General features: G+C 43.4%; 1 protein-coding gene across 3 annotated transcripts; it reads left to right on the top strand.

The window, feature by feature from the left end:
- The first annotated feature begins 3891 nt into the window (after window positions 1–3891).
- Window positions 3892–23775, top strand: LOC146197399 (E3 ubiquitin-protein ligase RNF185-like). 3 transcript variants are annotated; one of them, XM_084599205.1, is made up of 6 exons: window positions 3892–4023; window positions 11728–11889; window positions 13873–14001; window positions 17272–17329; window positions 19790–19907; window positions 22466–23775. In XM_084599205.1, exons 1-6 carry the CDS (start codon window positions 3953–3955, stop codon window positions 22558–22560), a joined length of 633 nt encoding a protein of 210 aa, XP_084455331.1. In that variant the 5' UTR covers window positions 3892–3952; the 3' UTR covers window positions 22561–23775. The 3 variants fall into 3 exon arrangements, with proteins under 3 accessions (XP_084455331.1, XP_084455332.1, XP_084455333.1); XM_084599206.1 differs by lacking the exon at window positions 3892–4023 and adding an exon at window positions 4175–4443; XM_084599207.1 differs by lacking the exon at window positions 3892–4023 and adding an exon at window positions 5098–5120.
- The last annotated feature ends 420 nt before the right edge of the window (window positions 23776–24195 follow it).

The raw sequence follows: 24195 nt of genomic DNA, 5'->3' as shown, positions 1-24195 counted from the left end.
ATGAGAGCTTCGTGAATGCTCATTGGTTCTGGAGTTTGATTCACAAGCGAGTCTCGAGGGGGCTATAGCATGTTAGAGTTGAATACGGGGCTGATAGCTCTGAAAAAAAAGTAAGGATCAGTGAAGTCCAAATTTAAGTTTGCAGATTCAGCTGTACAGATTTAGTATCAAGTTAAAACCTGCTTAAAAGCTTGGGAAGATCCCATTTTTATGAGAATACGCTAAGCCATCGGTCACAGTGAACATCAAGACCCTGAAACAGTGTTTGCAAGCTGCACAGGGAAACAACAGACTATGTTTTCCAGTTTTAAGGAAAATTCACGATTATTAATGTTTTCTCTATCAGTTGAGATGGAGGCAGTTCAAGAGTAAGTGAAAAAGTGATGCAGTATTTTGGTGCACTGAATAAATGATGCAAGTTAATATAGTGTTCTGTGTAGCCTGTACATAGTGGATTGCACCTGCAAAATAGGAAGCAGCTGGATTTCTGGAGGGAAAATCCCTTACTCTGTTTCAATTGACTTATTCACAAACTTCATTAATGAACTTGCTGACAGTTCCACTAATTGCAATGGAAGTGCAGTTTCATAAGCACAATATACGGAAAGTGCCTTTTCTGTTGTTGATGGGGGAGGAGGGCAACAGACAGACGTCACTTGGATGGGCGTGCACCGTGAATATGCTGTTTCAAAGCAGTCTCACTACTTATGACACTCTTCTTGAATTTGGAGGTAGTTTAATGGACTTTGTTTACCCTAAGGCTAAGTACATATGTCTATATGGCCTCTAGATATTAGGAACAGTGCAGTGGTTTAAGCTTCGACATTAACTGCAGAAGCAGTGAATCTGGTGTCAGGGAGGGGTGAAGCCTGCTGAAGGCAGCCACCTCATCATCACCACCTCTCCAGCTAGCCACCCTTGCTGTCCAGGAGCACCCACCAACATCCTCAACTTTCAGCCTCCAGAAAAAGATTTCACACTGTTGCACCAGATATCTGATTGTCTCATAATCTTTTTTTATACTCTGACATCCAAAGCCATTTTGATGCTTTAGCCTCAGGACCTACATGTCTGAAAAATTTTTCCGTCCATGCATCTGAAGACTCGGCTGGCAGGTAGCCAGTTAAAAAAAAAATCTCTTCTCCACTTCCAAAGGAGAAAAGGACAGAAAGAGGGAACATTGAAGAGGAACTGCAAAGAGAAAGTTAGAGGTGATGTGTTGGGCAAAGGGATTACTGCATTTGATCGAAAGAGTGGAGCCGGGAACGGTTTGTCACATGGGGAGTGATGAACAAGAATGCTAATGCATAACCTGCCACATCAGTCACATTGATAATCTATATCCTTTTCTTTTAGGGGAGGGGGGGGGGGGGGGGGGGGGTCATAGCACACAGATTGCTTACAAGCAAACACTACATGGAACCTGTTGTAAGGGAAAAAAAAAAAAAAGCAAAGTGTGCTGCCAAGAGGAGAAAGGTAATGTGACGGAATGGTATTGTCAGTAAGAAGACTCGTGCATTCAGGCATCTGGTGTATCAGTGAAACAGAAGGAAATTTGTTGCATTGTGCTTGCCAGACAAACACACAGATTGTTTGCTGCCTATAATAGTCCAGGCGTAATCATCCAGTGGTTAAGATGTACAATGCATACTTCAGGAACTCTATTTCCTACTGTCAAAACTTATGAGGTCTGACAATTTTTCTTACTGATGTTGGCTGGTTCAGAAGTGCAACAAACAATGACGACAGAAAGGCAACAGATGCGACACCATACACCAGATTAGGTGTAGCTACCTGGAAAAAGCAGTGGTGCATGTGTTATTAATATGGAGGAAGGTTGTGACCGGAGATAAACCAGCATGACCGCATTTGAGGCAAGGAATATTTTATTCAAATAATCAAAAAGTGCAAGTTGCACCTTTATATTGGCAGCAAACGTTTAAGGTAGTGTATGCAGATGGCTGCATGCTGAGTAACAGTGCATTAGACGTACTAGGCTTACTAGGTCCACACACTGGTCATATATGCTCAGGAGAGTAAAAATCGCAGCAGACACGGAACAGAAAGAGGCGACAACACAGGGCGAGTCGTCGCCTCCTTCTGTAGAACCTTAAGTAGAAACCTCTTCATTAGCCTCCACGTTTCAGCCCCATGGGTGAGTACAGTAATGTGGTTACGACAAAATAAAGAAAAGATGTCATCTTGGCAGCACATATATGGTTACATAGAGTAAGGGTAGCTGCTATTTATGTAGAACTATGTTGCAGCAAATGTATCCCAGAGTAATTGGCATAGAGAAAGAAAAAACTGTATGGGAAAAAAAAAAAAAAGTAAAAAAAATTGTGTTTCTTGATTGTATTCTGTTTGGCATTTCAAATATTAGAGATACAACTAAGCAAATGCACATAGCTTTTGGCTTCTGACCTCATATTTGTTTCATTTAAAACCATTGAGACAATCATCATGCTGAGTTGTGATTATGACTTTGAAGCAAAATTTAAGTTACGGTTTTTTTTCCACAAGTGGATGCCCACAGTAAGAAACGGGACATGTGACAAGTTTTTGTGACCTTTAGAGAGGGAAATCTATGAGGTGAAAAAAAAAAAAGAAAAAGGGCAGCTGAGCGGGCGGCTAGCAATGTAAAAAACATGAGAATTAACGTGTCAAAATCATTCCATTTCTCACGTTCATCTTTGCCCACGAAATTTCATAACATAGGATGTTTGTTGGACCAGATTTGCCAGTTTTAACTGACGGAGAAGGTAATTGTGTTGCTCACTCGCACTGTATTTAATTTATTAAAGTGAAGATATGCCTCTGGTTCATCTCATGTGTCCTACTTCTGCAAAATATGCCCACTGGTGGCCAGGTGTACAGACGTCTGAGCTTTCAGAGGATTAACCAAACTGAATAGTCAGCCAGAGAAGCTATCTCTGCATTATCACACCATCTCGGAAAGATGTACATACAGAGAGCGAATTATTTGCATGTTTTTATCATTCCTGGGTGGAAAAACTCATGGGCTATGCAACTTAATCACTTCTAATGTGTGCTCCAGTTAAACATTCAGTGCGGGTAAAATACGACTAGAGTACCTGGTGGTATAGTGCCCTGGTGGAAAATTTCGCAATATATATATATATATATATATTATGAAGTCGCTTGTCACCACGTAACAATATATATAAACACACACGCACATACACACACACTCAAATTTTCTAGAATATAATATATATACTGAATTCACTGTAGTAATGCACTGCATTTAGAGAACTTGGCATACTTTCCCGGAATCTGATAAAGAAAAACGCATGACCGGCGTTGTAGAAAAAAAAAAGAAAAATAAAGGCGGTGTGCTCGTTTTCGTTTTTGTTCACCTTGCGAACGCGCTGCGAAAATGGAGCGCGCAGTACTTCCAGAAATTGGCAGCCGTTGTGGGTAGCCTTGAGCGTTGTTTTTTCCCCGCCTTACAAGTTACTTTTAGTTCCTCCGCTCGTAACATGTTTACGTTACTTGCGAAAAAACATTTTAGCCTCGTGACAGCATGCATGCGCGCGAATAAAGTTTTCGAAATCGTGGCTAAACATAGTGTAGAGTTCTCCACTTCCAGCTGTAATGTTCCGCAAGAGGCGGCAACGCACCGTATCAACGCAACTGCCAGCAGGAACAGAGCGAATTCGCTATGCGATGATACAGATCTCCGGGTCAGCATCGAGGGTAGTTGGCACGCTTGGCACGCTCACTTGGCAGATAGCGCTAGCTGCAGTAGCGTGCCGCGCTCTGGACCCGTTCGTTCAGTTTCGTCTTAGACTCAAGGCTGTAGTGTACATGCAAACTGGTGGTTTGTTGCACCGTGTTGAAGTTAACCGGGTGCGGAGGAGACAAGTCGTATTGTGATCAAATGGAGCTTCCATATTGTGCATCATAGTCTTTCTCCAGCGCGAAGAAAATGTCGTCTGCTACGGAGTGTCACTTGCACCTCACGGCGGTTGGCGACAACAGCGACAGGGGCGACGATGGGTACGTGGCGTTTTCAGCGTAAAAAAAATTTTAGCTAATAAATCCTCACGAAGTGTTTAAATTATAGTTTTATGTTGTATTCGGTATGATTCGGCAAAGCAAAAGCAATTTTTCACATTCTCAAATTCAATACCGTTGTAAAGGAAATTACGTCATCGGAAGTACGCCATGCCTGTGGACGGTTTGTTGACGAAAAAATACGAGGATATCTTGTAAATTTAATTTGTCCCAAACACAGTGTGCACGGCACGATAAGGCAAGTAACTCTGCCAGTTGCGCCATGTCGAGCATCAGGAATTGTTCGCGTCGTCACGCGCAGCATTGAGACGGCGTCGGCGAATCTCGAAGCTTCGTCGCTGCGGGTGAAAGTAGTGCTGTTCGGCCGTCCTAACATCTGTGCTGTGGGGCCGAGACAGACACGTAAGTTTTGCCCAGGATTGCGTTATGTTCTCTCTCTTAAAGTAGCGCATCTGTATTTTCTTCTCTGAGCGTGCCGCCAACGAGTCGGCGCCTTCGCGATGCGGGCAAAAGTGACCCCTCCTTCCCTTCCACCACAACCACCAACCAACCCAGCGCTCCTTTCCCGAGAGGGATCGCTGTCGCACTTCATGATATAACCACTCGCTGTAAAAACAAGGACCTTGAACGGGCCTCGGCCTCAAGTGTTACGTGTTGTGCGGGACTACAGCTCGTCGGGCATCAGCCTAGCCGATCACGGCTTCCCCAGCAGCAGTCGTATCGAGTCGTAGAAGGCGCCCAAGTAGGCAGACGTGCAACCGATCGCCTCTTTTCTCGGCACACGGTACTCCACCACCTTCCAGACAACCTACATTCTCTACCTCTGTATTTGTATATATTTTTTTTTCTGTCCGTCTTTCTCGCCCGGAAAGCACGTGTGCCCGTTTCCGACTTTTACTTCCTGTGTATTATAGAAATAACCTGGCTGTAGGCACGCGGCAACGTGTAGGTCTCTGTCCCGTGTCAGGCCCCGGAACGTAAAAAATAATAATAATAATAATATATATATAGGCAAACTGCTCGTGACGAACAGCCCCTCGCATTCCGTTATCTGCCGCCAACTGCTTCCTGGCAAGCACGTATGTACTGTGCACTGGTGTGATACGCGCGTCACTTGGCGGACAAAGAAAAACGAAACTTAGCATTGTGCCCGATGTGTACCCGTGCCAGGGCGCTTGTTCTTCGCGCTGTTCATCCACGTTCAGTAAAAGCTTACGGCAGAAAACGCATTCATCACTGTCGCACCCCCCAAGCAGAACGTAGTGGTAGTGCACGCTCGGTGCGCCGTTGTCAGCTGGGGGGGGGGAAATGGAACGCGAGACGACCAGGCGCTGCGTGACGATGACTCCCTCCGCGTTCTGTGGCGGCGCAGGCATTCGTTGATCCGCCAACGGCTGGTTCAACGATGTTTCTCGGCAGTCGGGCAGGCACACGTGCACAGCATTGAACTGTCGTGCCTGAAACCTGACCTTATCTCGGCGCAGCCTGTTGGTTTAAGCCGTCGACCCCTCCACTTCCCCTTATTTATGATGCAAATACTGATATCTGCCCGCGGCATCGTTTCCATTACCAGGTCATTAATGAGCCCGGGCTGCTATTCAGATGCAGTAGATTGGTATTCTTTCTGTCGCCCTTATTACCATACAGCTGTCAGTAGTGGGCTGTGGGTTTGCCAAGTGTATTAATTCCTGACCTCTAGTGTTCCTGGTCTTAGGGAGGTCTTTTTGTCACGGCTGCAGTGACAAAAAGTGCTATAGCAGTTTACATTGGAGTGTTGTTTAATGCTGCACATCTGCAGCAGACGTTTTGTTGCGCTGTTTGTTGTGTTTGCTCATCTGTCAATAGCTGCTGTGCTACAGGTGCAGACTGCTGAGCATGCAGTAATAACCTTGCATTTAGGCTAAATACAGTTGTGTGTAGCTTTCCTCTCGCTGTCATGTATGTCTTTGTCTCTTTTCATTTTGAAACATCGTGGATTATTGCCAAAATATATATATATATATATATATATATATATATATATATATATATATATATATTAGTTTTGTTGCTCTAGCTAGTGTTCGAGCTTTCAATATCTGTGCATCAAGTGAGGCAGGAAAGGCAGAAACTGGTGTATATTGTGCACATACTTGAGGTAGACTAGTAACACTTTTAGAAGGTAATAGCAAATGAATGTCTTTTCGACAGAGCTGCTTCATCCAACAAGGACATTATTTGTACAGCCCATGCTTTATATTTTCACTCAGTATGTATTCATGCAAGTTGTTTGTTGTTAGCTGGTTCCACAAGAGGTTGCCACTTTTTGTTACCCGTGGCTCACCAGCCATAAAATGAGGTTCTGGCAAAAGGTCAAGACGAAGTCAGAAAGACCCTGGCACTGTGATTTAAGAAGTTCGTGTGGTTGTAGAATTTTGAAACGACCTACGGAAGGAGTCACTGCATCCTTCACCCCAAAGCTAGATCTGTGCTACCAGTTAACCACACCACTGGACCAGAGGAAATCCTGGTGCAGTGATTTGGAGAAGTTCGTGGAATTTTGGAATTTGTACTCAACAAAAGGAATCACTGCATTTCCTTCACTTCAGGTCTCTGCTGTGCCAGAGCCTAGTACACAATTATGTACTGAGCTCTGAGAACTACTGTATCTTAAAGCAGTAAAAGCAGCACTTGCAACATTTATTATGCCTGTGCAGCTCTCTCTGTCCAGTAATACAGTAGCATCTTATGGTGCATCATCCTAAGTCAGACTGTGGAGGCATGGTGAGAGCATAGGCTTATCACCTGCATTTCCACTGTGGTGCTGTGTTGGAAACTCCAATCTCCATTTGGTACTGATGCTGCTTTGTGCAGTTGCTTTGGTGATGAAACTTGATGCAGCTGCAGTTGTGTTCTGTCGGCCCCAGTGGCTTAGCAGCTATGTTGCTTGACTGCTGAGCTCAAAGATGTAGGATCAAGCTCCGCCGCGGGTGGTAGCATTTCAATAGGGGCGAAATGCAGAAATGCCCATGTGCATGTAAATAAAAACACAAGGGGTCTGAAGTTAACCCAGAGCCCTCTGCTACGCTACCTCTTGAAGGCTGCATGTAGCTTTGGGACAGTAAACACCGCATAGCATGACCGCATGTAATTATTTCCTGAGCAACACTTTAGTGCATTTATGTAGCTCGTTCACAGGGTAATGGCAGGGAGATTTCTTCTTGTTTGGGATGGCTAGACGCTCTTGTAGCTTTGGTGCAAAATATGCAGATTGTGGACCTTGAATAGCCAACTGTTTTTGTTACCACTGCACATTCTTTGTGGATGCTGAAACTTGCCTTTCTGTTGCTGTTTATTCATGTTTGTCTAAGCTTCATTGGTGAGCACAGACCTCTTCCACTGATATGCTATTAACAAAGGGTTATGGCTGGATGATTGTGCATGCATGCACATGTACCCCCCCCCCCCCCCCCCCCCCCACACACACACACAAACTGATGCATATAATGCATTGCTTCAGACCTTCATGAGGTAAATTCCATTTGCAGTAAACATCATGAATATAGCAGTGTGCATATTTTATCAATGTGCAGCTTGAGCAAGTTTCTTTTGTTTCTGAGTGCACAGAAACATGTGCTCTTTTGGGCTTGGTTCTGTTGGTTTGTGTCAAAGAGAGATAAGTGTTCCATGGGGGCACGTCATAGACAATAGGTTGCACAGGAGGAAAGAACGAGAAAAATGTAATCTTACTATCAGCATGTTAACAAAAAGCTCATACTCCACTGCCTGCATATCATCTCTTTCATGAAGAAAGCTGAGGAGCTAGAAATTGAAACAAAAGATGATATATTTACTTACCTTCTGTTATCTTGGTTTAGATAGTGGTGTTTACTGGTGTTAGGTATATCCATACGTACAGGGTTTAATGTCCAAACGCTGCATGTAGACTCTGGGCTTCTTGTATTTAATTTTTTAAAAACTTGGCGGGCTTTTTTTGCATATATATGTAGTATCACATGGAAGCATTACCTCTTTCTTTTTTTCTGTTATATGTTTTGCACCTTTGTGCTTTTAGAAGTTATCACGTAAGGTCATCTTGACTTGTTTGTAGCAGCTTGTGTTTATGTTCAAGTAATTATTAGCACAAATATGGTCATGTTTAAAGTAGTGGTTGCAATATGTTGTACTGTCAAGAAGTTGATCGACCTGATCATAAGACGTATAACAACTATTTATTTTAAAGCTTTGTTGTGCAAAAAGCCAAACAATAAAAAAATTAAGAGCAACAGGCAGCAACACACTATACACTTGGCTTGCTTAAGCAAATGGAATGAGGCCTTTTAGTTGTCTTTATGTAGACGAAGCCTGGTGATATAGCAGAGCAGGGGTGGTTTGGAATATACAGTTACACAAAACTACTATTCAATTGTCACAATGTGGTCCCGGCTTTCACACTGTCGACTCTCTGTACAGCAGTGGGATGCACACGTCCTACTTGTTTCAAGTGACAGTTCACAGACAATAGTGCACATGTTTTATGTACCGCATTCTTTCCTGCTAAATGGGACTGAACTGCTAAATCATTCCACCTATTTTACCTTTCACTGTTTGGTGTTCTGTATGTTTTTACAAATGCCGCACAATTGTCATGGTCCATTTTGGCAAAAAAATAAACGTTATTTGATTACTTGATCATTTTAAAAGCTTTTCTTCATAAGTCAACTGCCTTATAATATTGCTTGATGTATTTTAAATATATATAAGTTTTTTTATGCATCGAAGAGACTCTGGCATGAGTTATGTCGCATTTGAGGTCTTTTTACAAAGTCATGCGTACAAATGTTTGCCCCCTTCTTGTCTACAAAAGCAGTCATTAAAATAATGTCATTTAATTTTTAACTCACTGTGAGTGCAATTTTACCATTTGTATGCATTTGAGACGTATACAGCTTGCATTGTATAAAGGGTTAACTCCCTTTATTGACTGATTGTGACTCTTACTTAGTGGTCATCAGGCAGTGCTATACATCTGATGGATAACAACTTTTCTTATTTTAACAAACCCTTAACTATAAGGAACACTGTAGTGAAGAGCTCTGAACCAATTTCTACCACTTGGGCTTCCTTACGCACTCTTGTATTGCAAAATGCTGTGGCATTTTTGCATGTTACCTCGATAAAAGTGCAGCCTCTGCTCTTGGGGTTCTGCTCAAACTGGGTCCGGCAGGTAGAACTGCTGAACCATTGCGACAGTCTGCTGTGATTATCCATATTAGGCATGGGAAGTCAATACCAGCTTGCCAGCTCTGCTTGACAAGTTCTCTTTAGCAAAGATTGAGACTTTGCATCACTTTGAAGTGGAATTTGAAGAAACTGTGTGCACGGAACAGTTTGTGCTTATTACAAATTTCATTGCCAGTAACCATTTTTATTTGGTGCTCTGTTGCACCTGTTTGGGCAAGGGTCAGAGGCAACTGTTGTCATGTGGCCAAAATCAGTGTTCATTTTGTTGCTGTTTTTGGACTGTTCTGGCTCTAGAGAGGACAATGTGGCCTGCATTGACCACATTGTCCTCTCTTACGCGGCTTTTTAAAAGAATACCTGGTACACATTCTGCAGGATTAAAACTAGGACTAGCACAACATGTAGGCACATATGGTAGGGGTGGATGAGTTAGGGAGCGAATGAAACGCAGTTACAGATTGGATTCACTAGGAAGTACTGCAACCTCCCAACGAGCAGTTAAGTGTGTTGCACCTGTTGTGATGATGCTGGCCTTTGGAGTTGAAGGGGCTGCTTTTATTCGGTTTTGATTGTCACTAGCATTCAACTGTACAAATGGCTAACTCGGGGGATTGCTGTAGCTTTGCTAAGACTAGCTCGTTCCTGTTCATGGCAGAGAAAAAAATATATATATATTTCTGAAGACAGCAAAACCTTGTCCTAGCACCACTTCAGGGCATTATTGTTGGAAATCTTGGCAGAAAGCATTTCTACACAAAAAGCATTTGCACGCAGAGGCAAGTAAGTGTTATGTGGCGTGCGGCATATCTTTGCTGATAAACATTGCAATATTCCTTGCTTGCGGGCTTGTTGGTATTGTGAATGTGTCTGTTCTTAGAGAAGGGGCGAGATGATGGATCCCTGCGGGGTTCCTTTCCCGGCAGTTGCTCTTTCGTTGGTCCTGATACTGCCGACACTTATCGTTGCTGTCCGAACGCTGAGAAAGTAGTGGACGTAATTGTATGTTCTCTCCCCGCACCTGGTTTCCCATATGCTATCGAGAATTGCTTTATGGCTGATGTTGTCAAAGGCACCTTTTAGGTACACCGTGAGAAGGATGCCTTCGTTTTTGGCTAATATTCTGTCCAAGATGTCCTGCTTGATTTGCAGCATCACGTCCTGTGTTGACAGATTCTTCCTGAAGCCGAACATCGAGTTTGGCAGTAGGTTTTCGTCTTCCAGGCAGTCTGTGAGTCTGCTATTGATGATTCTTTCGAGCCATTTTCTTATGCAAGATGTAAGCGAGATAGGGCGTAAGTTGTCCAGGCCTAGCTTCTTCCCAGGTTTGGGAATAGTTATAATTTCCGCATGTTTCCATTCTTTCGGTAAATTTCCACTAGACCAGATTTGATGAAGTTTGTTATTTCCTCAATTTTCTGCTCGCCAAGGTTTCTAATGACTGCGTTGCTGACTTGGTCTCTGCCAGGTGCAGTGTTTTGACAAAGGATCTAGCCGCTGCGTATACGTCCGCTACTATAATGTCCGCAAAAGCTCGAGCACTCAGCCAAGCGGAGTGGGAGGCAGAGCTGGCCCACACGGGCCTCTTTGAGCAGTGCAGCCTGCTCACTAGGGCCCGGGAGGCAGCCTAAGCCAATGGTATCCTGGACTGAGGAAACCACCCACTCTATTCCGTTAAACAATTAAGTTCACTCTCTCTCTCAGTTTTTAGATTCTACAGGTGTCCTTTAAGCAGGACAGAATCACTCAGCATGTGCAATATATATTGGTCGTTGATACCGTTCTGTTTTTGAAAAAATTTATTTTAGATTTATATCAATGATAACTGATGGCAACTGAAACATAAATTTCTTCGAAATCTGGATGCATCTTTTAAAACCCTCAGGGCTAATCATTGTCTGTTCTTAATGATTAGCTGCGCACACAGAAGGCAGACACAGGAAGAAGACTAAAAGGACTGAAAGAGCTGCTGTTTCAGACTTCTTTGTCTTCTTTCTGCATGCGAAACTGATCGTTAAGAATGATCGTTTCTTATCGCATATAAATCGCAAGCTAAGGCCTGGTTTTACGAGACATGTTGCCCTCACTCAAAAATGTGCCAGGCTGAGGCCATTGAAAGAAGGGATGAATGCACAGGAAAGAATGTGCAGCCTACCTTTTTTTCACCTTACCTTCTTACCTTCTCATTGCATTAATATGGGAACTACAATTGTTCATAATTTTTTTAATTTATTTTTAAAATCATCTTTTCGGGTGCGAAATGCGTCTGATGCAACTGTCATGTGCAGCAGTGGTTGATATATTGTAATCGCATCCTGCTTCATACAGCCTCCGTACACAGCATTATGTCGACAAGAAGTAGAAGTTGGTACAAAAAAAAAAAAACATTATTTCTCTCTTTTTTTTGTGTGTGTGACATTGAAGGTTGTGCTGATGCAGCTTCCATTGTTTCTGCTTGCTATGCAGGGGCATGGTTGTGACTTCGGAGAACCCAAAGGGGGCGTCGGCCTCTTCAAACAACGATGAAGGCGGCAGCACGAGCGGCCAGCAGGATGGCAGCTTTGAGTGCAACATCTGCCTGGACACGGCCAAGGATGCTGTCGTCAGCCTGTGCGGCCACCTCTTTTGGTAAGGTTGGGGCGGGGAAAAGCAATGAGAACTGAAAATTGAGCGCTCGATGTGTGGCCTCGCTTTCGTGGTCCATGGAGCAGCAGCAGCCTGCTAAGGGCACAGCCGGCCTCAACATTCTAGTGCTGCATTTTGAAGATAATCTTGTTTGCTCTGGCTTTTTTTTTTTTATGGTTAGATGAAGCATTGAAATGGGAACTGCAGGGCTCAACACAAGGCACTCATCATACCATTCTCATTTTCTTAGTGTAGAGCTGGGGTTCTCACACTGGGTCCCGTGGAGCCCAGGGCACTGTGAGTTTCTTCTGTAGGTTCCCCAAGCTCCAGATACAGGGCACAGTATCTGGTTTGTTGAAACCCCTTTTAGAGTGTTAGCTCTTGTTATCCTAGCTCATTCCTCAATTAAACCACGCTGTCAGCTTAGGCCATCGGGCCAAAATGCTGCGTGTTGGCAGCTCACAGAGCAGACTTCATGTTACCTTGATAATCTTAATTATCTTATAGCCACTGAGGGTGACTATTTTTTTGTTAAAATTACCGCTTTTCTTTTCAGTCGACGCGGTCACTGAATATTTTTAATATGGCACTGCAATGCTCATGCTAGCTGGTTCGGTGAATGCAATGGAAAGGATATACAGCAAACAGCAATCGGTACCAATATTTTTAAAAATTATATATTTTTGCTTCTTATTATGTGAGGTTATCACATTCAAGCAGTTTCTGATCATAGCATTTTATTTGAGCGACATGCTTTGTGAGAATATACACTTCGAGCTGTCGCCATGGTAGACCCGAAATTTTCCTTTTCTAGCCTACCTGATTGACTATGCTCAGTTGAGTACAGAGTTCTGCTTGATGCACGAAAGCGTTCTGTACAATGAATGTGCATAGTGCGTGGCCCAAGCTCGTTACGTTCCCGTTTACATTGTCTCACTTCACATATTGTGCCATATGGTGATCTTGTTTTATTTGTAAAGTGAAGCCTTTGTATGAGAATAGGCAGATTGAAGGGTATGCTTCTCTAAGCTTTGTCTTGCTAGCACCACTACGGGTCCTGAACTCATCGGACAAATGAGATTTCCTCTCATCTTCGAGAGATTTGGTGCATTACAGTCCTTTTTCTTTTTCTTTTTTTTTTTTTTTTTTTTTTTTTTTTTTTTTTTTGTACTGAGAGGGCACATAATTTTTGGTTGCATATCTCATTCTTTGTCGTGATGCAATGCATTGCTATACATTGATATCACTGCATGATAGGTATTTGCCGACAGTGATTAAATAATTTATACTTAAATTTCTTCTCTCACCTGTTTCGGCTTCAGCAGTTAAACAGTCACTGTGATGTCAAATTCAAGTCTAGGTCATGTGAGGGATGAAGATAACTGCTTCTTTATTTCTTCACAGGGCTATCTGTAGTGTTGTAGTGATTAAAATTGAGGAAGGCGTGGTTTTATCGCAGTTTTTTCATATCCCCAACGGGACTTTATGCAACTTTTACATCATAGCTATTGCTCTGCTGTTAAAAGTGGCACTTTGGAAATTTAGTCATAAATTATTTAGCGGTAATAAGCGAATGCCATGAGGTGATCTGTGTATAATGGCGTCATTAATGAGAAAAAATGAGCAACCTAAATTTGGTTCCATACTTAGTGGCGAGAGGCACAAGCTTATAAGCATGATAGATTGCAGAGGACTGCATAAAAGGCTTGTTCCCCTTAGGCCCTGAGACCATACAGTGCACTATCACTCACTACACCTCTAAATTGGGATAACAGTTAATTCATGATTAACCCCTTCACTGAAATCATTTTAGACCGGATGTGTTTCATGTATTGTGCTATGGGTGTCTTGATTTTAAGAATGGTGCTGCTGGGAGTGTGTGAGTATGCCTTCTCGTGTTTTATGAGCAGTGTTTTGCTGTATGATTTGTAGTCGGGGCTTGACCATAGCAGTCATTGACTTGCTTTTTTTGGATTACCTTCACAGCTGGCCCTGTCTGCACCAGTGGTTGGAGACGCGGCCAAACCGCCAAGTGTGTCCAGTCTGCAAAGCAGGCATCAGCCGAGACAAGGTGATTCCTCTCTACGGCAGGGGTGGCTCCAAACAGGACCCGAGGTGAGAGCAGTGGCATTGTCATACGCATATAGCAACACTAAACCAGCCACAGCACGAGTGAATGGACTTCACCGAGTACTAACTGTACATCGGACAAATTTAGCGTGCAGGAAGAAATAGAAGATTGACAGGCATCTGATGGGCCGATTTGAGGGAACTGCGTGGAATTATTTAGCCCCCTTCGCATGACACGATACTTCGCACACAATTATTTACACCCGTCTTCTTTTGCACACTCATTCTTCATTGCACTTCTTTGACATGCTTGCCACTCATTCTTTTTTTGTTCTGAACAGGATCTCCTGTCTTTCAAGCACACCTTTGACTGTAAGCCGCTCGTCAAAGGTCTCTCTTCCTTCAGACCCTTTCATAAGCACTGCACTGTTAATTTTCAAGAGAGGCTTGTGCAGAACCACTTTAATAGAAAAATGGAATCCGGTGCATGCACTGCCCTGATATCTCCACTGGTTACCCTCATACCTCTTTGGTAGCCACATGCTGGGTTGTTCCCACTGCACTTGCTTTTTGGCAAACAGCTTTCCTCCAAAGATTTTAGCTAAGCATGCACATTATTTAGCATTCTGGCACACTGGGAAAATATGAGATCTTTAAGAAAAAGCTAGTAGCATTGAGGTGAATCAACTGCAGATAGAAAGCCTGAAGACATTGTACATCTCTGACTAATCCAGACGGCAGTACAGTCGAACCTGGATGTATCAAGCCCGGATATTTTGAATTATTGGCTCTATTGAATGCACAGATTTTTCTGTGAGAAAAAGTATTCCCCCTGTAATGCTTTTCTTACTCCCCCAAAAAAAAACGCTACCCACCCAAGAAAATTACAGACTATAAAATTTTGATGCCTTTGATTTCTTGTATATTTAACACCAATCATCAAAAAGTTCGACATACTTTGCCTTTGTGACTGGCCAGCAAAGTAATACTGGACACTGTGGAACACAAAACACACAGCCCTGTCATAAAACAGCCCCGTCGCGTTCTGAGGATGCTTCACTGCACAGTCAACGTGGTCAAGCATTGCAGTGAAGCATGCAGTGCGGAGAACTCGAAAATTTTCAGTGCATCAAAGAATTTTTAAATATTTGAAAATTCAGAATTTTTTTTTTTGTTGTACGAACTGAATAACAAACATATTCGATTTGTATTTGAAATTTTGAATATTTGCTCACCCCTACTTGGAACAGATATCCAATTTTGACAGCAAACTAGATTGCGTTTTGCCACTCTCTATAAAACTTGCTACGTAACGAGCCAGCCATAAAGTGCAAAACATTTTAAACACAAAAAACTAAGCTGGGTTATGAGCAGAAGAAAACAGGTTTGAAAACGAACGATTTTATCGATTTATCTATGTTGTTATTGGAGCAGCACACCTAGAAAATGGACTTCACCCCATAACGTATCAATTCCTTTGTAATTTGACTTCACTGTATTTTGTTAGTGCAGTTGGGAGAATAGGTACATCAGTCTCACAATGACTGCCACAGGAACTAAAGCGCTAATCGTATGAGGTGACAATTCGCGGCGACACGCCATGCGACAGCGTCGCACGGTGGTCTGAGGGCCGCCAAAGCGTTGCCGCTTGTCACTGTCGCTCAGAGTTCTGGGTTTTCAGAAAATTTTGCCTCTCGCCCGGAAGCAGTCCGCGAAGCAGAAGGGTTTGAGAATACGATAGTTCAGTGCTAGATGTTTTTTTGTGTGTGTGTTTTGTTTTGCGAGCAAAGTTAGTTTTACTAGTCTGGTTCGAGCTGCGCCTGCATGCAGGCGCTTGCTTGTGTCATCAACGCGTATAAATGAACGCATCAAGATGGTTCAGTAGAAGCTGGGTAGGATAATAGAGGAAGAGGAGGGTGAGTGTGGCCAGATTGTGTTAATTATTGAGAGGAGCGGGATCGAGAAAGTCGCGTCTGCATCGCAGTGTAGTTTGGCACACCACTGTGCTGCATCCAATAGAAGTGCGATGCATTACCAGAATTTTCATGGGTGCTTTTGTCGTACTTATGCTGTTCATTGTTGGAAAGGGGATACTAGCGTAACTTATACCTTTACTGCCCTTGACCAAACAATGAGCCGGCGGTAACAGAGCAACCCTGAAAATGGGTGCACCAGCGGCGATGACAGGTAATAGTGTCAGTGTTGCACGACGCATCTCCAAGGGTTCTCACTTCATGCGGTTACCGTCGAAATGTGAATTTTTTTGCACCCAAAAAAAAAAGTGCAGCATATTTTGTGTTGCCTTAATTATTTTCATCGTACTGTTCCATCTTGGTATTCATCCCTACAGTACATTCGTAGAGTGATATTTTCCTTTATGCCGTGTGTAAAGTTAAACAAAACAGATTGTATGTATTTGATAGACCGCGTCTAATTAGCTGCAATTTAGTGCACATTATAGCTGAATCGAGAAAATATTTCATATAATACAATTTTTTTTTCCGTAACCCTTCAGATTCGCTTGTTTTATTCTGCGGCCCTGAAAGAGTTAACACCAAAACGAGAGACTTGTTGCCAATAAATATTTATTCTAGTCTAATAGACATACGCTAGCCATATTTTCAGAAGTAAGATAAGAGGCATTGTGCCACATATTTTCATATTCTGAAAAAACTAATTTTTTCTTAGTCTTTTAAACTTAAAACAACATTTTTTGCCTAAGATTTTACATTAGTTTTTTTTATTTTTTGAGATGTATAATGCTTAAGGTTAATATTTATATTCTTGAAAGGGAATTTAAATAGGTGCAGTTTGGTATATGTTACACCAGTGTTGTTAAAATATTGCATTTTGCATCTATAAAAAAGAAATGTTTTTTTTTCTAAGACACCTCAGAATCGCCCGCTTTTTGGTGGTCCTGAAAGTGTGTATAATGGTAATTTAGCTGTAGCCTGAGATATAAGTGAAGCCAACATAGCTGCCATTCTCTCATGGGCAGCTTTGTAAGTTGAATAATGTTTAAAAAAAAAATGAAAATATGTTCAATCTGAACTGTGTCACATTGTACTTCAAGCAAGAGGCTGTACACAGTTGGCCCATTAGTCGGGACACCTGCAAGCCCGAGTGTAACTGTTGTGACAGCTGGGTTTAGACTTCAAAAATTGGCGCTGCCTATGTGAAAATAACCATTGTATTCTGCTAACAACCTGAAAAAAGTAGCATCATTTCTATATTGTGCTGGTGTTCTAGCAAAGGGCACACATTTCTTTGCGCTAGGTATATAAATACTTGTGAATCTGCACATTTTTTGCGCAGGGAGAAATTACCACCACGGCCGCCTGGGCAAAGATCTGAACCTGAAAGTCACCCTGGGGTAAGAATTCTTTCAATCAACTCTGCCGTAGTGCTGCCTGGAGATGGTTGGTTTTGTAGAAACGTTATGTGGCATTGCCTGTGTAGTCATGAGAAAGCATTGTTTCATGTTCAGAGCATGCACATCTACCTCCACTGTAATGGGCCAGCGCAAACATGCGGGCTTTGAGGAGGTGATAGCAGCTAGAGCTTTTGAAGAAGCACATTGCCACGGCTTGTCTGAGCCAAGTATGATCATGGGGTCTTGACTTGCTGCAGTACTATTTCCCCCTCGCAGCAAGTCTTTCACCCACTCTCAGATGATGGGAGAGAATCGGCAGCTCTCTGGCAGCGTGCCATGTGATGAAATTTCACCATTGTTGCTATCTGGCTTTGCTGTCCTGTCCTTTCCGTTTGCCTTTGACATCAACGCCCCATTAACTGAAATGGCAAGGAATGCCAGAATGTGTATGCGCAGCCGTTGTCCTGTGAGCCTGTTTGCTGGGCTTAAGCCTGTCAGTGCCAGTGCTTCTGTAGGTGATTAAGTGGCTGAGAACAAAAAGCTTTTATTGCGGAGAGGTTGAGGCATGCGTGCGCTTGCTCTTTGACTTGCACCAGGAGGCCATGCTCTCGTATTCTCATTGGATGGCGCTTGGGCATGTCGCCATACATGGCATCATATCGCAGTCGTAGCCCCTACTCATGGCCGCATTGTGTGCTGCTCAGTTTTTCTGTTGACTTCCCATTATGCTGCTGCCAGGACTTCAAAAGATGGGCAGCACGATTATGAATTGAGTGGTTTTTTTTTTCTTCCCTGCGTGTTTGAAGGGGCGCCGTGACTTTCTCCAGACCACTAATTTCAGCCGGCCTCTAGATTCTTTGCACCTTCCCTATGCCCCAGTGCCCAATCAGAACGGCGAAATCGCAGTGCCTAATATTTTAATTCGCTTAAATTATCAGCATTTTGGCACCGATGTGAGCTACACACGACGGCGAAGTTCGTTAATGGATATGACGTTTCCTTCTCGCTTTGGCGCTGATTGGTTGAGCAAGCACTTTAGATTTTACATTCGAATGTTCTTCAAGTTACTGTGCAGAAAACTAATAAAAGGTGTTTTAATTCCGTATGTGTTCTTGAAGTGCTGGTAAAAATAGGGACTGTAAACTCGGGTAAATGCAGGGTTGTGAACAAGCGTAGTGGAGCGTCTGCTTGCTGTGATGATGGTGATGGTGGCTTTGCCCTTCGTAGCGGGTCGCCGCTGCCTTCTTGCGCGGCAGAGCCAAAAATATATTTAAAAAAAAAAAGTCCGCCAATTCGCTGTCCAGGCTCTACAGTCACAAGTACAAAGGTCACTCCCGCAGACTCCTCATATCCCAAGGATCCCAAGGCAGGTGACAACGTTCGGATCTCTGAGGTTGGCCGAACTGCTGGACAATCCAAAATCACATGGCTGATCGTTTCTGCCGACGCTCCACAGATGGCACTGTAATTGTGTCGAGATCGCTCATGAAGTGCGCTCACCACATCCGAGTCCGCAGCGGGATTCCGCCAGCAGGCCACTGCCTAGGGAGTTGTCATATAGTCGTTTCCGGCAATGACCTCTTTGCTGGCCCTGTACAGGTACAGGGTAGGCTTCGCCTTAGCTCCTGTACGCCATTTCTCCGTCGCCGCCTTTCGCACTCATTCTAGAACTTCCGCACAAGTAGTGCTCAAGTGAGCTGTGGCAGCAGCTGCGATGGACGCAGGCAGAAGACCAAAACGGTGACGCAGATTTGCTGACCGCTGGGTCCACCTCGTTGACACCCCCGCAAAGATGGTGTGGAGCAGCGTCTGGCGGGCTAGGCTAGCTTTGGGCCGACAGAGAAGCCGGCCCGCATAGCACAGCTTCTTTGCAGCCTCGTTACCATGGTAACGAGCCATGGCAGCCACATGAGGGAAAATTTTCAACTTTGCACAAAGCCGCCAATATGAAATAATTGCAAGTATGATGCCAAACTTGGCATCCTTGTCAAGCATTGATCGAGCTTGGCAGTGATGGTGTTCTCACAGTTTTGCAGCATCCCCAAAGCACTGTGTGCAAGAAATATATATATATATATAGCCAAAAAGTGCGACTACAGGTTGAGTTGGACAGGCAACTATGCTGGATAGCTTCCGATAAGTCAGCGAAAGCTGCATTTCTCGTAGGTTCTACCCAAGTCGAGCGCTGGGCGAGCGAAATGGGAGAGGGGCTCCCTCTCACACGGCTCAGACGCGCTGTTTTTTTGTTTGTTTTTTTCTTGTATTTAGATTTTTATGAACCAAATAACTCTCGTTTCCATGCGCCGATTTTTGTATTTCTTTTTGAACGGACGTCGGCACGGTGTAAAGAACCTAGAGGTTGGCTGGAATTAGCGACTTGACGAACGTTACTGTGCCCCTTTAAGTACGTAGCCCTAACTTGTTAGTACTAGCAGGTTTTCTTATTCCTTTCTGTTACAGTCATTCACCTCCTTTGGCTTTGGAGACACTGGCTTTCACATGTCTTTTGGAATTGGTGCCTTTCCCTTTGGCCTTTTTGCCTCCACATTCAACTTTGGCGATGGCCGTCCCCCGCCAGGTGAGTAGCCTTGCCTCCACCTCTCTGCTGTGTAACATACATTACTCTTGGGTGATTTTGTTTTGCATGTTCCTGGCCATGTCCTATAGCAGCCTATAGGGGCGGCAGAGCTATATAGTCTAAACAGTTAGCTCTGCTTGCTCAGATGTGTAAACATGTCCGTTTTACTGAGCATGGGCATAAGGGTTCCGGGACTGACGTGCCTCATCTATTTGTTGGTGAATCAGTCCTCTCACTCCAAGCACAGCATGCACATGCAAAACTTAGCACCATTACTGACGTTTCATAATTCTTAAAGCAGAAGCTGGATTCATATACTTTCCAACTTGGTTTGGTTTGTAGGGTTTAACGTCCCAAAATGACTCAGGCTATGAGGGAAGCTGTGGTGCAAGACTCCAGAAATTTCAACCACCTGGGATTCTCTAACGTGCGCTGACATCATATTGCACACTTGCAACTTGGCGCTGCATTGTAAATCTTGTCCGAATTGTGTTCCGCTTTTCAAACAGTGCGTCATTCTAAAATGTTAACCTGAAAAACATACAAGGGAAATCTTTGAAGCTCTTATCATTGCCCGCAAAGGGGCTTCATGTGCAAGTATACCTTCTGTTTTGTTGTCACGCCACCAGCTTGCCTATCTTTACTCTTAATGATGAGCATGTCATTTTTTTGTGTTGATGTTGTGGCCCTTCTTCTTCTTCTGTTCTGCGCATCTGTCGCTCAGTGTATTCATACGCTCACGCTTTGAATACATTCAGTTGTTAATAGACGCTCGTGTTGTCTACTTCTTTGTCCAGTCTCCTATGCTATTTTCTTCTACCATGACCTGCTCCAAAATGCCCTCAAGAAGGAATCTTCTTGCACATCATGGAAATGTCTGCTCAGATGTGTGTTGTTTAATGATATTCCCGCTGTTTGTACAAACCGTTGGCTATGAAAATGCATTCAATGAAATGTATTTCAGTATTCCTACAGGCTCGTGCAACTGCACTATTGAACTTTTACCCTATAGCATGCAGGGCACAAAAGCTAATCAAGTTATTGTAGGACAAAACATGCATGTAGTGGGTCTACTAGCTTTGCAAAGCATATCCAGTAGTTTGGCTTGCATTGCGACTTGTGTTGCAGTTTTTGATAGCAATGCTGTTTGCTCTCGAATACCTTTAAAAGAAACACCGCACTTTTTGAATGGCACCTCAATCAGAATTGGAAATTGCTGCCGATTTTCTTACTTCCGGCACAAAAATATGCCCTGAAACTAACTGGTTTGCTAGTTTGCTGTAGAGCTGGAGTTCTCAAACTAGGTTCCTTGGAACCAGGGGCTTAGCCCATGAGCACTTATACTAGTTCTTCCCCCCTTTCCAGTGCTCTCTTTTTCGGGCACGTATGGATGAGGCATTATACATATTAAAACTAAGTAATATCAGAGCTGTGGCTCTTAGCTCATTTTTCAGTTTTGTGTAGTATGCGCCATCCTCAGCACAGACCTTGCGCCAAGATGCAATGCGCCAGTATTAGAGCGAAATGTTGAAATTTCTGTTTTGACAGTAGCGGCAGCACTGGTGGCTTGCCTGATGGACTCAGTAGCATTCCAAGACGTCGCTGACGCTGTGTGGAGGGTGGTGGCGCACAAAGGGACATGTGTTACATGTGTAATTGTGTACGTGGCAGCTGTTGGGGTTCCTTAATGCAGTAATGTTTATAACTCCTGCTGTGTAGGTATGAATGGATTTGTGCTTGCCATCTTGTGAAAGAAAATGCTTTCCGTTATAAGGGCAAATGATTGCACAACTTGTAGGCTACGTTTGTAGCATTCTTATTGCACCACATCTTGCAGTGTGGTAGATGTTGTTTCTTTTCTGTAGTGAACACACAGTAGAGTGTTGAATACGCAGTTAAACTATCATAGTTTGACAGCAGAACTGCCGTGCCTATGGCAGGATGTGATGGAAGTGCTGGAAAGGGCCCTGCAGTAAAAAAGAAAAGGCATGGCAGAGGTGGCGTACTGTGCTTGCAGCTGGCGTTTATATTTTAGAAGCAAAACAAAAGGGACATGTGGTACTTAACATCTAAAATAGGAACTGTGAAGATTGAAATAACACTATCTCACATGCCCAGACCTTTGGCACTATGGTTTCCATCTTCTTTTTTTTTTTTCTTCTGAAACGCTGCCTTATTATTTGTGTCTAGTTTATACATCACTCTGATAATGGTCAAAGGAAGTTCAGAAAAGTACTGGTCTTTTGCTGAAGCTTGTTGTAGAATCAAGGATCCAAGAAAGAGTCCACACTTGTGCTAGTACACAAAATTGTCTACAGTAACAACAAAAAAGTTGGCATCGGTGTACAGGTTCAAGGGGACAGTTGATATGCTTGAAGATAGGACATTTCTTCTCTGCTACTGAAATAGTGTTCAAATAGTTTTCCACCTACTGATTACCACTGTGAATTTTTCTTTGCTTTTTGGGTATTTTTTCTCTGCTTGATTGAAAAGCCATCGAAAAAGCCTGCAGTTTCACCAGTGTCTGGTTTCACCAAAGGTCGCCATTTTCTTTGCAGCCATGGGCAGCCAAGAGCATCGCCAGGACCAGATAGTATCCCAGGTGTTCCTCTGGGTGGCTTGCATTTTCCTGGTGTGGCTGATCATTGCGTGATTGGTTCCTGCCACCACGAATTGCACCAACTGCGCACCACTCCCTGCATCTAGAGCCTCTGGGAACACTTGTGTGCCACCTCCGCTGGACTGCTCTCTTCTCTCCCAGAGCAAAGGCTGTTGAACGCTCTTTACGAAGGCCGCCTCTTGGGCCCTTGCCTATTTTTGCTCGTTTTTTTACGTCAGCTGCGTGCCGCCAGCCGTGGACATGTGCACATGACAGGTGGTTCCACTGCCAGACAAGGTGTAGAGAGAGGGGCGTCTCTTGGTGTTAAAGATGAGGCGTGCGTTGCCCTCTCCGCTGCAGACGGGAAACATGCCCACTCAAGTGCAGAGCGACATCTTGTGACGAGTGGCGTCGAGCTCGTTTTTTGGATGCTTTTATACATCTGTCGGCAAACTGTCCACTTTCTCAAGGTTGTGGAGTTGAGGGAAGCCAGACTGCAGTGGCAATGTGTATCCTGCTTGAAGAAATGCATTCACTGAACAGAAATGGCAAGGCAGATGGGGCATGACTTTTTGTCACTTTGTAGCCTTATTCTGTTTTAGTGGTTTTTGTTTTTTAGCAGGGGGGTTTTTTTTTCTTCTTTTCATGGGGCAAGGTGACGACAGTTAAAAAGCGACAGGAGCTTTACTGATCAAGATGCGTGTGACATGTTTCTTGTGTGAATGATTTCTGTCTTAGGCTTGTTGCACAAGTGGCAGCTAGCAACATTGATGTTTTCAAGGGTCAAGAACTTTGATGATGCATTGTTAGCTGCCACTGCTGCTCGGCTATAGTTTACCTTCTTATGTGTTTTTTTTTTTTTTGTCTGTCTTGGAAAGTTCTGAGATGATTTCTGCACTTATTGCTGACATTCCTTCCTACCTGTGGCAGAAAGACAAAAGGTGTTTAATGCTTCAGGGCCATTTCAAAACCATGGAAAGACCACACATCAATTTTGTGTATAGAGTGGCACATTAGGCATTTGCAGTGGGGTTGCTGTTTTGTAATAATATATACCTGCGCAATTCTTTTTTCTCGTGTGTCAACTGTGTGTAAATAAATAGCCTTGTGTACAATACATGGTGAATGGAAACGTTTGCTGTGAAAAGTTGCAGTCTGTGAAGTCCTGGGCTGTTAAGTCATTGGGTGTTTGGAAATAGTATATAGATTTTAGCAGATTGACCTATGAAATTTTTTCTTTCTTTGGGAAATAAAAAAATTAAAGAACTATTTCTCTACATTGTTATTGATAGATGTAGATTATAGATGTATGTACGCTTTGCCAACTACATGCCAGCCTCTAGATGCCTAAACTTGGCACAATGAAGAGTGTTCTCTCTTAAGAAGAAGCTTAAGCGTTCTGCTTTTTTTTTTTTAACATCAGGTCTCTTCATGCTGGCCTGCATGCTTTGCACCGGGGGAAACGAAGCCTATTGAAATGATTACTTGAAAGTCCATCATTTGTTCATGTCACTGACAGACGTCCTCAAGATTAAAAGGTGGGCACAGCCTCTGCACAGGAGAGATAACTTCGAAGTGAACAATTTCTGATCTGCATTTAGAAAAGGAACTATATTCAAGTACTCTCACGATAGTTTGTGTAGTTTCTTACTGGCATATATTTTGAATGCAAAAGGCTTATACTGAAGA

This window comes from Amblyomma maculatum, chromosome 3 (genome assembly GCF_055883805.1).
Source record: "Amblyomma maculatum isolate TAMU_Amacu chromosome 3, ASM5588380v1, whole genome shotgun sequence".
Taxonomy (NCBI): Eukaryota; Metazoa; Arthropoda; class Arachnida; order Ixodida; family Ixodidae; genus Amblyomma; species Amblyomma maculatum.
The sequence above is the reverse complement of the archived record's forward strand: the minus strand, read 5'-3'. Positions and strand labels throughout refer to the sequence as shown.